The 14,534-nt window shown below is 41.2% G+C and overlaps 1 protein-coding gene across 1 annotated transcript in view; it reads right to left on the bottom strand.

Annotated features, from left to right (window-relative positions):
- The window catches only part of si:dkey-112m2.1 (transmembrane protein 132C), a 107,279-nt gene extending 93,521 nt beyond the window's left edge, over positions 1–13,758 (bottom strand). The window contains exons 1-2 of the mRNA XM_034710221.1: positions 13,746–13,758; positions 12,565–13,564 (exon numbers count right to left, since the gene is read on the bottom strand). Coding sequence (XP_034566112.1) covers positions 12,565–13,564; positions 13,746–13,758 — 1,013 coding nt within the window. The remainder of the gene's footprint in view (positions 1–12,564; positions 13,565–13,745) is intronic.
- Between the last annotated feature and the right edge of the window lie 776 nt (positions 13,759–14,534).

The following is a 14,534-nucleotide window of genomic DNA, read 5'->3' as shown; positions in this document are numbered from 1 at the left end:
TCATAGGGCCAAGCCGTTTTTTGAACCAGGCTGTAAACATGTTTATTAATGCTGCAAAGATCGTCTTTTTCCCATTCATATCTATGTGGTTTCCGGTGTTTCTGCAGCCAGCCTCAAGCGGATTTTCGATGTATTGCAGTTTATATCACTTCCGCATTGGCTTCATCGTTTGAGACCGGAGTTTGCCGCTTGATCTCAACGCGCTCAACCTGCAGCTTCAGGGGCGGGGCCGTGTGATCACAGACGCTGCAGTGAGGGCTTTTAAAACCACACCCCCCGTGTGGGACACGCAGATGCTGCAAGAAAACTTGAGCCATTCTCTGTGCTGCCAAACTACCTGTGTGAACAACTGTTCTCTTTGATTAGGTTAAACAAAACATCTCACAGGAGTCGTCTTACCGATGAACACCTTCACTCAATCCAGAGGATTTCCTCAGCTCAGAGCCTGACCCCAAACATTGATAAACTTGCATCCAAGATGAGATGCTGAGTATCTTAGACTAGTGTGCATCACAGAGCAGCAGACTGAGCTTTAATGTTTCCTTTTTGCACTTTTTCTCACTACCACAGGGTATTTTTAGTTTTTCTTTGCAGAACTTTTTTTGCTAATGTTGTTGGCCTGTGGAAAAATATTTTCAAAAGAAATTAGTAAAGCTCGTTCATTAGATAAGCTGCAGATTGAGCAATAAGAAATGAATGCAACTTATTTTTCATTTTTTAAATGTTAATAGGCAATAACTTAAGCTTTGCTAGTTCAATATTCAATATGTGCAATAAGTTCATTTCAATAAGTTTTGCAATAAACATTAAACCAGTCCGGCCCCTGACTTGCACCGATATTTTTTATTTTGGCCCTCTGTGTATTTGAGTTTGACACCCCTGCTTTAGACACTTTCAAATACTTGGTTCAACTGCTTCTGTTCATATATATATATATTTATTGACTATAATGAAGACAAGTTTGGAGTAAGTGAAGTCCCAATGAATTAATCCATTTAGTTGTGATGGTGCCAGAGCAAAGAGTAGTTTGCTCATGACCCTTCACAGTTCAGGTCTTGACTGTACTCTCATTTACAGAGGCCCAGCTCTTCTTGACTGTAGCAAGGAAACAAAAAATTGTGAACAGGCAGAAACCTCAAGCAGATCGGACTCTTGGGTGACGACACTGATTGGTTCAATCAGCTTTTTCTTGGCCCAAGTCGTCAGAGCACACTGATGACTGATCTTGGCAAAAACTGAGTCCAATCCAATACTTGCAGTCAGGGAAATGCCAAACTGTAAACTGACAGAACGAAATGCCCTTGTCATTTCTCAAAAAATATATATGTGGGACAAATGACAGATGTGGTTATAACAGAAAAGTCATGCTGTTCCCTTCCCTCAGTCTCAGACTCCTTGATTACTTTCAGTTTTTCATTATTTGGGCATCTTTCCAACCATTCTGAGGGTGAAGCAAGAGCTTTGAAAGCTTGGATAAGTCAGTACATTTTGTGGCCGACTATCAGTTTCTAGAACAGTCTCCTGATGTATGACAACCACAACATTTCATCACTTCTCGCTCTCTCTATTCCTTTGCCTCAAGTCCACATTAAAATATGCATGACTTTGTGTTACAGCTGTCAAGTCTGTGAAATCAAACCTATAAAATCCTCATGAGAAACATCGAGGATAAACAAGTGATTAGAAGGCCAAGCTTATGATTGTCTGTGAGAGACGCCAACCCACAGTTAGCCATCACAGCTTAATCTGCCAGGACTGCTGCACTACCTAATCCCAGCCTGTTTATCAACCCCACCAGCCCTGCACATATCATCTTTACCGCAGAGCTGGAGTTCACAGCAGGTGGGAGCGGAGGTGTTGCCTGAAGATGTTAACAACAGTGTGATAAGTAAAGGAGTCTCAAAGGCTGTTGGGGAAAAAAGAAAAAAGGAAAACATCTGTCATGTTAATCCTCTCATCGGTGCTTGAGTAGATGTAGGAGCAGATGTATGTGTTTTCATGTTTAGTGCAGTGTTAAATGAAGAGTCCAATTTGGTTAAATTAAAACTTTAAATAAAAAAATCTTAATATCTAGATTGTAAGCGATTACAATGTTAAGGCTGATGTTGGATTATAGGTTGCACAGTACAACAGCATAACGGTTAGAATTGGGGTTATGTAAAGTTTAATTCATTCAGGCCAAAATCAGATATAGGTCACCGTGGACTTAAGTGCTGGGTATTAGCAAGGGCTTCACTATGTGATATATATTACTTAAATTAACAAACATCAATGTTGCATTACATAAGTAGCCAGCTCATAAAGTAATGAATTTGCCTGTGCAATGTCATGATGAATCTAACGTTACTTTTATACCACACTGCATCAATCATACTCTAATGTGGAAATAACAGTAAAGCTTGGAAAGGGAGCTACACAGTTAACATTCTACTTTAAGTGTAAAATACATAGAGTGAGTTTCACCTCATGATTACTGGATCACTGGTGTAGTCTTGAAGTCTATGTTAGGTCTGCTTCCTTCATACCTCCTAATCGACATTAGACCAAAGAGTACAGGGGCTTTTCGTCTTCAGCCTAAGGACCTTTTGGGCCCAAGGACTGTCTGTTCCAAAGGTTAGGGGAGTGGGGGATGATTACGTTTGTTGCTTCCTTTACTTGGAATGAATCATAAAGAGACCTGCAACTTAACTATCTGGGCTCATTAGATGCTTTGTGCTGGTTTTTAAGGAATTGGAGGTCACATATGTTATGCATTTATTTTTATTTTTTTTACCATTTTTACAAACATTTTTGTTAGACTGAGGAAAAATTGAAAAATTTAAATATAACCCCCTCAGTGTGTAGCTCCTCCATACACACAGTTTTCTTTTCAGGCAACATCCCAGGTCAAATTATCAACATACTTCACATTTCATTGTAGACACTTAGAGCCTGATCCACTAAGATCCCAAATTTGTGTGTGCAAATAATAATTTTGCAGATGATATTTCTGGGAGTGTTGCGGGTGATCTACTATGACTGCGTGCGCAAATGATAACAAGTGCAAAAGTGATGCAGACCGCCCTTTAATGGGTATTTTGTGTGTGCTATCGGCTGTCACCATGGAGAGTTTGAGAGAACAGAGTGGTCTTAAGCGATAAATGAAGTTTGAAGACATGGAGTTGGAGGTCTTTGTGGAGGAGGGAAATAAACACATCGGTGAACTCCAGAAAAGGTGAATGCTGTGAGAAAAAACAGAAGATCTGCAGATGAAATAAACGCATCTACTCTGCTCCAAAACGCAATCAGTGTTTTGATGGAGTTTAGAGAGCGATTTGATGAGGCCTGTCCCTGCTTCTATTTTTTACTCTTCCGGTCAACGTTGCACCTTCTGAGCGCTCATTCTCCAAGTTAAAACTAACTAAGAACCCCTTGAGGAGCATGATGGGACAGGGGAGACTGAGTGGACATGTCATGTTATCTATTGAGAATGACAGAGCAAAGAAAATGGACATACAGTGCATCGTGGACAAGTCCGTGGAGCTTAAGGCTCCTTCAAATAGTGGTGAGTAGGCCGAGTACTTCATATTGATTTTTTGTTTGTATGTGAACATGTGGGCCTCTGCCAATTTCACTAAACTTTATATCTGTTGATACAGTGACCTGCTGTGCTCTCATTAGTTGAAAAAGTTAAAGTGGGTGTCAGAATGATGCGGTCGCTATCCATGGTGCTGAACTGCTTTGAATTTGTGTTGTTTTGTATATTTATTTGTGTTGTTCTCTTGGTTTGTTAGACTCCATGTCCGTTTGATTGACTTCAAAATGACACAACTGTGTGAAAACTGTAGTAATGCTTGTAAGCCCCTCTGTTGCGGGCATGTTGTAAAGTTATGATGAGCTTTGCAGTGACCGCAGCGCTGTGTGCGTAACACTGTGCCAGTTTGCACCTGCCTTTCAAACATGCTAAATAAAGACGCAAAAACCCTGCCCGCTATCTGCTTCAGGTTTGATAAATCAAATCGATCTTTAGTCGATTGGGCCCTAAGCATTGTCCTGTTGAACAGCTGTAAATCACATTAAACGTTAGATTTTTATTTACGGTAAAGTCAGAACATTAGCCATTTCTGTTGGAACACTTAACAGATGGTTAGGACCTCTTCCCCATAACTTTTATGTTGGCATTTTCTTCTCACTCAACCAATCCTGTAACCCTAACCAAAAGCCTATAATGTGTTATGCTGTGTGGTCGCTGCATATCTGTTTTCTTCAATTTTGGGCGATGTCTCTTTGACTCAGGTCATTGTGGGTTTTAACAGCCCTTGCTAATTTATGCGCTGTGCACATATCTAAAGTTCTATGCTCTCCAATTAAATTGAGACTAATAATAAAAATATCATGTCATCAGGTTGCCATTTGCTTTGCTATGCAGAATTAATAACTTTTGTCAAGGGGTTTCGACCATTCAAGTATTTAACACAACTGAGTGAATAGTGAGAAAACTGGGTAATAATGGTGGATAATGGGTAATCTAGCATGATGTTACTCCAGAAAAAAGACCTGGTGTCTCCACTGATGTACAGTAAACATTGTTTATGTAGTTTTTTTTATCAAAGTTATTCAAAGTAATTTAAATGTAAGGTGGAAGAAGTCTTCATCATAGCTCCAAATAAAATAGCTTTTACTTATGTATGTCATTTTGACTTCATAGAACAATATGAATCAAGCAAGCCTTTCTCTACTACTAACAATAACCACAAGCATATTTTGTTAGAAGCTGATGAAGAAATGTTTTATCTAGCAAAGCTCATAGCTGCTATGAGCTTTGCTATTAGCTCATTAGGAAAACGGTCACTGTTTTCAATTATTTATAATCCCTCAAAACTATACCACGATAAAGATTTATTTATAAGGGTTAAACTAATTATTGATGTAGGGTTAATTGATGGTGCATCACAACACGACAATGATATTTTTTCCTCCCACCATTGTTCACATTTTGGAGGATTTGTTGTATTACATGGGAGGGTACAGATAAACCCTAACCCACAACTCACACTTGAGCAGTCCTATCACAAGAGCACATATCACAGAGCAAAAATCTCAAGGGAAAATCGCGGCTTCTTATATTTCTCTGCCACTCATATAAGAACCCTGAAGTTTTTTGCAAGTTCAAAGCACCCAGAGAGAGAAACCGAAGCAGCCTCTCTGACCTTGTCGATATTCAAAACCTTGCGGGTATGTGTCGCTTTGAATGGAGCGCTACATTCGTACAACCCTCTGCCAAGCGGTGGGATCACAGAAGTCTCCCGAGGATATGCAAGCCTTTCCAAAGGCAGATGGACAGAGCAACAGCAAAGAAAAAAAACATGTCAGGCAACAGGATAGTGGCAGAGGGATTCCTTCTGGGCCTCCAGTGTCCAATATATTCATCAGTTCAGACACAAATTCAAGAAGAGAAAGTGATAGAAAATCATTAAGAAAGAAAATACAAGGATTGAAATGACCCGAGGCAACTGGTGATTGCTTTGTGATGGCAGGTCTCAACAGAGAGCAGATCTAACTTGTAAACAGTCTCCACAGTCAGCAAACCACTAATTACTCATTAATGAGGAGATGAGGGAAGTCTGGGCTTTCAGAGAAAACAGAGAGATAGAGATGGGTAAAGAAATATAGAAGAGGGTGAGAAAATATTAAACTGAACAGTGAGACAGAATTGACTTCTAATTTGAGGCAAGAGGCTTTATTTACATGAAATGAAAGGAGTATTTGGTGTGTGCTTCAGGACAGACACAAGGAAACTGTCAAGTTTGGTCTGACAGTATTTGTATGATGGGAAAAGAGAGGATGTACAGAAGGAGAGAGAGGTGGAATGATACAAAGACAGGAAATAACCAAAGACAGGGATAGATAGAATACAAGAAAAAAACGAATATGAACAGAAATGGAAATGTAAGAGACAAAGCTATCTGTAGTGACCTTTAAAGAAAATGAATCACAGAGGAGAGCAGTCAAGATGAGGCTGACACACAGAGGAGAACATCTTAACTCCAACCTTTTCTCCTGCTGATATTTCATCAAACAATGACCAACAACACCGACCTGTAAACCTGAACTATGTGGAGGATCACAATCAGCTGACATGAAGCCCTCAGCTAAATCCACTTCTTTATTCATAACCTGACACTGAACCTGCCTCCTTCACCTGCTAAATCTATGAACAACAAGAACAACTCCTGCAGACTGCATGAATCTCACACTTCAACCTTCACACTCTCAGATATTAGAAACTCATCTGCATTCATCAGCAGCACCGCCCCCGAGGGGGATCTGTGGAAATATGTGGGATTGTTTAGTCAAAATTACAATACAGCTGGGGATATTTATCTTTGAAAAGCCTGCTAATTTGTTCAGGATGAAACGGTGTTTTCATTTACATGTTGAATAAGGAGAAGCTGGAGAAACATTTTGCAACCTGCTCCACCTCTCTCTTCATGACTAATGAGGCAGCCAGCAGGAATGACTGATTCCACCAGAGCCTTTAGCATGACAAACACACCATGACTTTACAGTTAACACGCACCACACTTATGCATGACTGTGTGTGTGTGGGTGTAATACACCTGCCTGTACACCTGTGTCTATGAGTATGAATGTACATATGCATATGCATATCTCTGAGTGTGCATAAATACCTGTGTTATCATCATTCTGCCTGCAATACATTCATTATAATTAAATCAAGTTGTCTTATATCAAATCAAATCAGCCAATTACACAATTAAGCAGAGAGAAGAACGGCTGGTCAAACAGTACCTCTCTTGTGTGAGCTGATTTTGTTGTGGAAACTAGGTAAGGCTGGCTTCTAAGGCTGCACAATATAGGCAAAATACATTAAATTGGGATCATTCACAAGATATTACAATTGTGATAGTGAAAATATTCCAAAAACAGATTTAGGGGATGATAATTTTTTTGCATCACAACCTTTCTTAGTAGAAAAAACCATCAAAATGGCGATATGACATTTCTTATCCACCATCATATACTTCTTCATTTGGGGTTACAGAGGGGAGTAACCTATCCTAACCTAGCTGTGCACACGGACAGACACACTCACACTCACTGGCAATCTATGCCCTGTTTCCACCAAAATGTTCTCCATAGATGGCAGTAAAGCTTTGTTGCATTGTAGCTGTTCATTTACATGAACATTGCATTTCGGGCAACTACTGAATACATAATAGTGTACAAACTAATGCATACACTAATACAATAAGTGAAATGCTGATACTCTGAAAACTGTGATGACACAGCCCCATTGACACGTGTATTACATTTACCGTTAAATTGCCATTCACCAGTAGGAGGATAATAACAACAATGGGGGACAACAAAGCTGTTAGTGCTGCTGACTCAATTGAGTTTATATGGGCTTCTCCAGGCAAAGTTGACAGGTGAATGGAAACCGTTGGAAACCGACGTGAAGAACAGCTTTGTGTGCAGGCACGGTTTGTACTTCAGTGGTGTTTCATTACCAAGTTATATTGCCACCTACTAGTTCGGCATGCAAAGTTGACAGGTGAATGGAAACCGTTGGAAACCGACGTGAAGAACGGCTTTGTGTGCAGACATAGGTTGTACTTCAGTGGTGTTTCATTACCAAGTTATATTGCCACCTACTAGTTCGGCATGCATACTCCAACAGAGACTGTTTTGAAAACCCAAAGGAAAGATAATTCTATTTTCTATGGGCCATAAACAAAACCTTGTGTGGTACACCAAAATATGTGCAACCACATTTGTTGTTGTATGGAATAATTGACTGAACTTTGTTTAATAAGCACTTAGCCCTTGCACATATGCCCTGATAATTGAGGCAAGTATTATTTTACATTTATGAGATGTAGTCCTGTGTGAATATTGGTGAGTGAAGGAGAGAAATGGTAAGTAAAAGCTTTGTCACTATAGTCACGCACCCCGGTTGCCTACTGTGGACGGACCTCCAGTCCAGTAGTGGCTAAAACCGCTATAAATGAAAGCTTTAAACTTCGTGTTACTTCTGTAAGTGACAGATAGTAATTTTGGGATGAATTTGGTAACTTTAGAGTAGGGATGCACCAGTCCTACTTTTTAGGTCCCGATACCGATATCCATGGGTGCATCTCAAAGCTCTAAACGTCCATCCTCGCGTCTCTTCCTCGCGTCTTAGTCCCGCCCACCAGAGATGCGAGGAAATGAAACCAGAGGAGAGAGGAGAGAGGAGATTTGTATTTAGAGAAATGAGACGTCCTCTCCTCTGGAGCGTCACGTGAAGCGACGTCGGTTTGTGATGATGGCTTTAACAGCTGTTTGTGTCTGCACACATGTTCACTGTAATAACTCTGATAAATATAAACAGCAACAGAGCTCTGTCTCTGTGTTTACATGTTTAACACACACCTGCACATGAAGAGAATCTGCTCTCTTTTTATTCTGTCCTGAAGCATCGCGGATCGATTCACCGGTAAAATGCCTCATTATTAAATGATTTATTACTTTAAGGGAAAATAGAAACCATGCAACTCTTTTCAAACCCTGTGCTCATTAATGATCAGCCTCATATGAAACTTTATTAACCTGACAGGAAATATAACAAGTGTTTTTACTAACAGACAAACTTTACTGTCAGACTTCTCTTCATGAAGAAAACCAGAACAAATGGGGAAACTAACAGGAGGAATAACTGATCATATATTCTATCTATGATGTTAGACTCTATTACTCTATTTCATTAGACAGTGAATCTGACAAAAACAATCAGATAGAACATAATCCACCCTCTGTTATATTGAATTTATGATTTTGCGATCAGTATTTTGTTTTTAAAATTCACATCAAACACTTTTCAATCTCAGCTCATCACATACAGACTGTTTAGAAACCGACGGATGTTTATGATCTGTTTCAGGGCACCCTTAATGACTGTTTTAAGGTCCATCTTTTCTCTGTTATTAAACTCAGCTGATGTTAAGTTTCGGTTAAGTCCGAGCCGCTGCAGCGTCCAATCGGTGAGTGATATTCGATAAGGGGGCGTGTCTGTCAGAGAAAAGACTTCCGCAAAGTCTGCTCTCGTGTTTCCTCGATAATCCCTACTCGGATCAGTCTCCTCGCTCCTCGCTTTGAGATGCACCCCATACCTGGGCTTTGGTATCTGCAGATACCGATACTAGCCGATCTGATCCTGGTATTGATTCAACAATCTCTATTCCTTAATGTGAGGATAGAATCATGTTTTGGCAACTTCATGCTTTTCTGACTTGATGGTGAACTGTACCTGGATTCCAAGTGCTAAACCAAAGGCTGGAATCCATTAATTTCAAGGATCTGGAACAATTAAATCCAATAACCTGTCCTTTTTTTCACACTTTAAATCTATTAATAGAAGGTTTCTTGCTTCTTTGCAGTAGGCTACAGCCGACGTAAACTTCCTCCTTTGGGCTCCCATTATATTTTTCAGCGCGACTGTCATCAGTCGAAACATTAGTGCTGCACATGTTGCAAGTTCCCGGCGGAGTTGTTAGCAAAAGAAGTGTGACATGCACCTAAACTGCAGAGCCCTCTGTAGTTATCCTCCATCATGCTCCACCGGGCAAAAATGCACAGACCAACCGACACTGATGACGTAGGAGACGCACATCGCTGCTGTAAACACAGAAAAGCATAGAACTGAGATGAATAGATCTGCCATATGGATCGGCACTATATATCCGCCCCTTGTCACCGATATCCCATCTAGCTTTTTGAGTCCGATCTAGCTGATATCCAATACCAGGATCAGATCAGTGCATCCCTACTTTAAAGTAAGTTTATTGAGCTGCAGCAAGTAATGGCAGCAAAGCCAGCCGCGTTGCGCCAATAGTCTTGCGTGATTTCGCGTTATAGCGAGAGTTCGCCAGCTTGTGCTAAATACTGTATATTCTCTCACAGTACCCTGTGTATTAGTTTTTTTACACTTAGTATATTGCTCCAATTTATTTCACAAGGCTCCTCATGTGACTTAATGTGTTTGATGATTCCAGAATGCACTATTTGTTTGGTTATTTGGTTTAGACGGTCATGTTAAGCTAATTAATGTACAGTCTAAGGTGCCGTGTCCATATATGATTAAGTTGAGCCCTTATATAAGAGCACGGATGAGTAATCCTGAGTTTTGACCTATGTATGATTAAAGGTGCCATATGTGATCTCTAAGTCAAGTTTGTAAGTCCCCTGAAAGTTTTAGGCAGTTTTCTGTAGTTACAGATGCATATTGTGGCAAAGGAACTTTATTTAGGTTTTTAGAGCTGTATGTTAACAGGACAAGGAAATGCACTGAATGTAAAATGTATGGGTTCAATAAATTAAAGAGACGCAATCTGGAGAAAGTGCTCCTGTTTCTTCCTGCTCTAAGACTCTGCTTTTATTCTATAGATATCGTTATTTTTGTTATTGTGTTCACCGTGCCTGGGACCTGAAACATATACAAGTTTTAAGAAGTCAGTGGATTCACCATCAATAGTGGCTTTGGAGGCAAAGTAGTCCCACACCAGAATCCAGCAGCCCATTCTGTTCACCAGTACAGGGCATGGAGGTATGATGATTCACTGTTGTTGCCTTAGAGGACTTGTTGCAGCAGAGGCATTGCTTCTATCTCTCTTAGTTGAGGCTGAAGCTTACGCTGTATAAACATAAATGACAACAGGTGCGTGTCTGACTTGCCTTCTTTGCAAACACTGCCGCCAAGTGGAGATGCTTCTATCATTTTATTCTGGAACATGCTTCTCTTTCAGTTACTTACACCAGAGCCACAATCAACCTACAAGTCCGGAAGTCAGAAGGCTGAAACTATTTGAATAAAGAGAATCAAAAATATGGAAATGTTGGTTTAAAGTGCAACACCATTTCAGAGACAAACAAAAGAGTGCAGACACGAGTCAAAGTAGTAGATGGAGGGAAAAGAAAATCTTCTGATTCCATCGGACAGCAGCGTGTGTACAGGAACAAAAACTGAAGGAGAGGTTCTCAGTGCTTTCTTCACATGTTGCACCCACAATCATGGAGGAGGGAGAGCTAAGCCGGCTATGGAGGGAAAATAACGGGAGCAAAAGAGGATAGGAACTCCAGAAAACATGAATAGTTGATGATGCCTTGGCTTCTGTGAGAAGGTTAGCTCTCCATGATCACACACACACACACACACACACACACACATATGCTCAGACACACCAGAGGACCGGCAAATGCTGGATAACAGAATGCAAACACACACAGCAGAGGAGCCAAGCCGAACCCCAGCATCCAAGTCAGAAACACACTGCCCTCCCCACCCCCTCCAGATCAGAGTTCGAATTACAGAATCAGATTTTTTTATTTTTCAGAATATCCAAGGCACCCCTGTAAAATATAAAGCACAACAAAGCTCATACAGATATTTGTAAGCTTGCATTCGAGTGCTATCAACTCCACACTTTCCAGATAGAAAGTACATCAAAAATATGAACTTCTAAAAGATCAGGGTGCAGCACTGGTGCAAAAAGGCTGTACAGGAGAAATACAGCCTTTAAGTTCTGGTTCACACACATGCTGACATATGTGAAAACACACACTGTGAGCTCTAATACTTCACAGGAGTTCATCATCATCATCACTGCAGTGAGAGAGAAAGGAATGAGGCTTTTTGGCAGATTTCCTGCTCAGTCGGGGTTGACAAATTGCCAAAACGCTCCGCCACAGCTCCACTTTAAGGACGCTAACTATTTCATCTGCTGTGACTTAGATCTCAGGAAGAAAAGAGCCCACTGGAAATGTATATCCCTTACACCTTCACGTGCATCACACAACACTGAGTAATTAGAGTCACTTTAGGTGATCATTTGTAAAAGACGAAGCTCAGTGGCTCAACGGTTCCCTGTTTTGTAATGACATCACATAAAATACCCCTGCAGAGGCACCTTTGAAGGTCAGGAAATCAACATAATTGTCATAAACAGCACAATTGTGTAGTGTAGGTCAAATAAAACCCTACAGACAGTTAAACATGATGTTTCAAAGGTGTTAACCACTACAACAACAAAAAAGCTTTCCAAATGGCTTAAAAGTTACACTATACATAAACATCCTCTGTAAAAGACTGTTTCAATTTTGATTTATCTACAGCAGCCAGCAAATCATGAACTCAGTTTTTTCTGTTGTTTTTTTCCATTTAGAGGGTGAACCTCTCATAAAAGAATGATGCAGGGTTATAAACTTTAACAAGCATCCTATGCAAATAAATATGACCCCTGCGCAGCAAGCTGCTGAATAAACAACAGCATACTGAATTAACTTTCTTCAAACTTTGACTTTCACTCCAAACTTTTGCAACCACTCACTGAAAACTTTTAAAGAAGGGACTCTGTGGTTGGGCTTTGTGGCATTTGTTGTTTGATCAATGAGTGCTGCTCACACTAGAAGTTCACGCATGCTTTCATATTCACTGCCACTATATTTGATCATTTCTTGTTGAAAGAAGGGAACAGAAGTTAAAAGCAGGACAAAGTTGTGTTAGCAAGGAGAAGGTTGACTCACCTGAGGGTGAAAATTTGCACAGAAGAAAGCGTGGACAGAGCCAGAAAAGTAGAGAGTGTTTCTCTCTGTCGAATGGGTTTGGATGGTGCCATCACAACAAAGTTATTGTCCAGCTTTAGCTCTGACAGCGGCTGAAACAGCCTCACACTCCCGATGCGCTGCATAGGTGTGTGTCCTGCAAAATATCCCATGGGTCTCTGCTGGTCTGTGCGGATGGGGCTGCCCTTTCTAGAATCCTCTGAGCTGCAGTCTCCGCTGTCCGTGCTTTGAACCATGTAGTAGAGCTCCACAGGAGTGCCCTGGGCCTGCTCTGTGACCCTCTGCCTGCCCGGCCTGACGGTGGGAGGGCTGAACCAGCTGGCCAGGGGCTCCAGCTCAGCTACACATATTCCCAGCTCACCTTTTAGCCTGCATGTCCCTCGCACTTCTTGAGTCTCGTGGAAGGCAAACATCCTGACGCAGGGCAGCTTGTAGGTGGCGCTGTAATCATCCCAGTCCCTCCCTGCGATGTAGAACAACACCTGAACCTTTGGCCAACTGGGGTAAATCCTCTCACTGATAATATAGGTGTGCACCTTCCAGTTGAATGTAAATAGAGGTGATGATGGTGTTGATGATGATGATGTTGGCACTGATGATGAAGAGAAGGAGGGCGTGTTAAATGGCCCTGGCAGCGTCTGCAGCAGCTCCAGAGGGACTGGTTGCTGGACGGACAGTGGTCCGTAGCTGGCATTGACAAAGGGCATCTGTCGAGCCTGGTGGACGAAGAAGGACTCAGTGCGAGCCTGCAGGCTGGAGTTCCTCATTATGTCCTGATTGGCCTCCTGTAGGAAGAATGCAGACTCAGCATTGAGGATCCGATAGTTGACAGGCAGATAGATCGGTGTGGGGCCAAACCTCTGAAGACCCTCCAGGATCACCTTGCTGTCCACAACTGAAACAGAGAGAGAGAAAACAACAGAGATGAGGTTAACCTTTGTTTCAACAGCCAGGTACAACACTTGGAGTCATTCCGGACACTACAGGTCGTGTATCATGGTACCTGCAGTCCTATGAGGAAGATTGTCTAATACCCATCAACCATCCTGTGAGAATTCAAAGAGCAGTATAAGAAATAAAATAAAACAACCAGAGGGCGGCACTTCACATTTAACATGAAATTTGCATCAATTTCCTCTAACCTGAGGCAATCATATCTACAGCCGCTTTCTAGAGATGAATAATAAATGGTTTGTTGGAGACATTTGAGTATGATTTCACTTTTTCAGCTGCTGCACTTCTGAAAAAGAACTTTATAGACTCAAACACTTACATTTTTTGAGTTACTGTTAAGGATTGTTCAGTCCCCCCCCCTGCTTTCGATCTCTCTCATTATTACGTACTAACTTCATCTCTTTTATTCTCTTCAGTTTTTCTTTTTTCAAATAAGTAAGTAGTTCAGCAATCTAACATTTATCAAAACACTAAGGGCCTGATCTACTAAGATCCCAAATAACGAGCGCTTATTTGCATGTGCAAATAATAATTTTGCACGTGTTATTTCTGGGCGTGTTGCGGGTGATCTACTAAGACTGCGTGCGCAAATGATAACGAATGCAAAAGTGGTGCGGACCGCCCTTTTTTACGAGGATTTTGCGTGTGCTATCGGCTGTCACCATGGAGAGTTTGAGAGAGCAGAGTGGTCTTAAGCGATAAATGAAGTTTGAAGACATGGAGTTGGAGGTCTTTGTGGAGGAGGGAAATAAACACATCAGTGAACTCCAGCAGAGACATCTCAGCGTTAGAAATGCGATTTGGGAGGCCATCTGTGAAAAGGTGAATGATGTGAGAAAAAACAGAAGATCTGCCGATGAAATAAACGCATCTACTCTTCTCCGAAATGCAATCAGTGTTTTGATGGAGTTTAGAGAGCGATTTGATGAGGCTTAGTCTGCCACTCTTGCTCTAGAAAAGTTAGGCGTCACTTGGAT

This window comes from Notolabrus celidotus, chromosome 19, assembly GCF_009762535.1.
Source record: "Notolabrus celidotus isolate fNotCel1 chromosome 19, fNotCel1.pri, whole genome shotgun sequence".
Taxonomy (NCBI): domain Eukaryota; kingdom Metazoa; phylum Chordata; class Actinopteri; order Labriformes; family Labridae; genus Notolabrus; species Notolabrus celidotus.
This window is presented reverse-complemented; position numbering and strand designations above follow the sequence as displayed.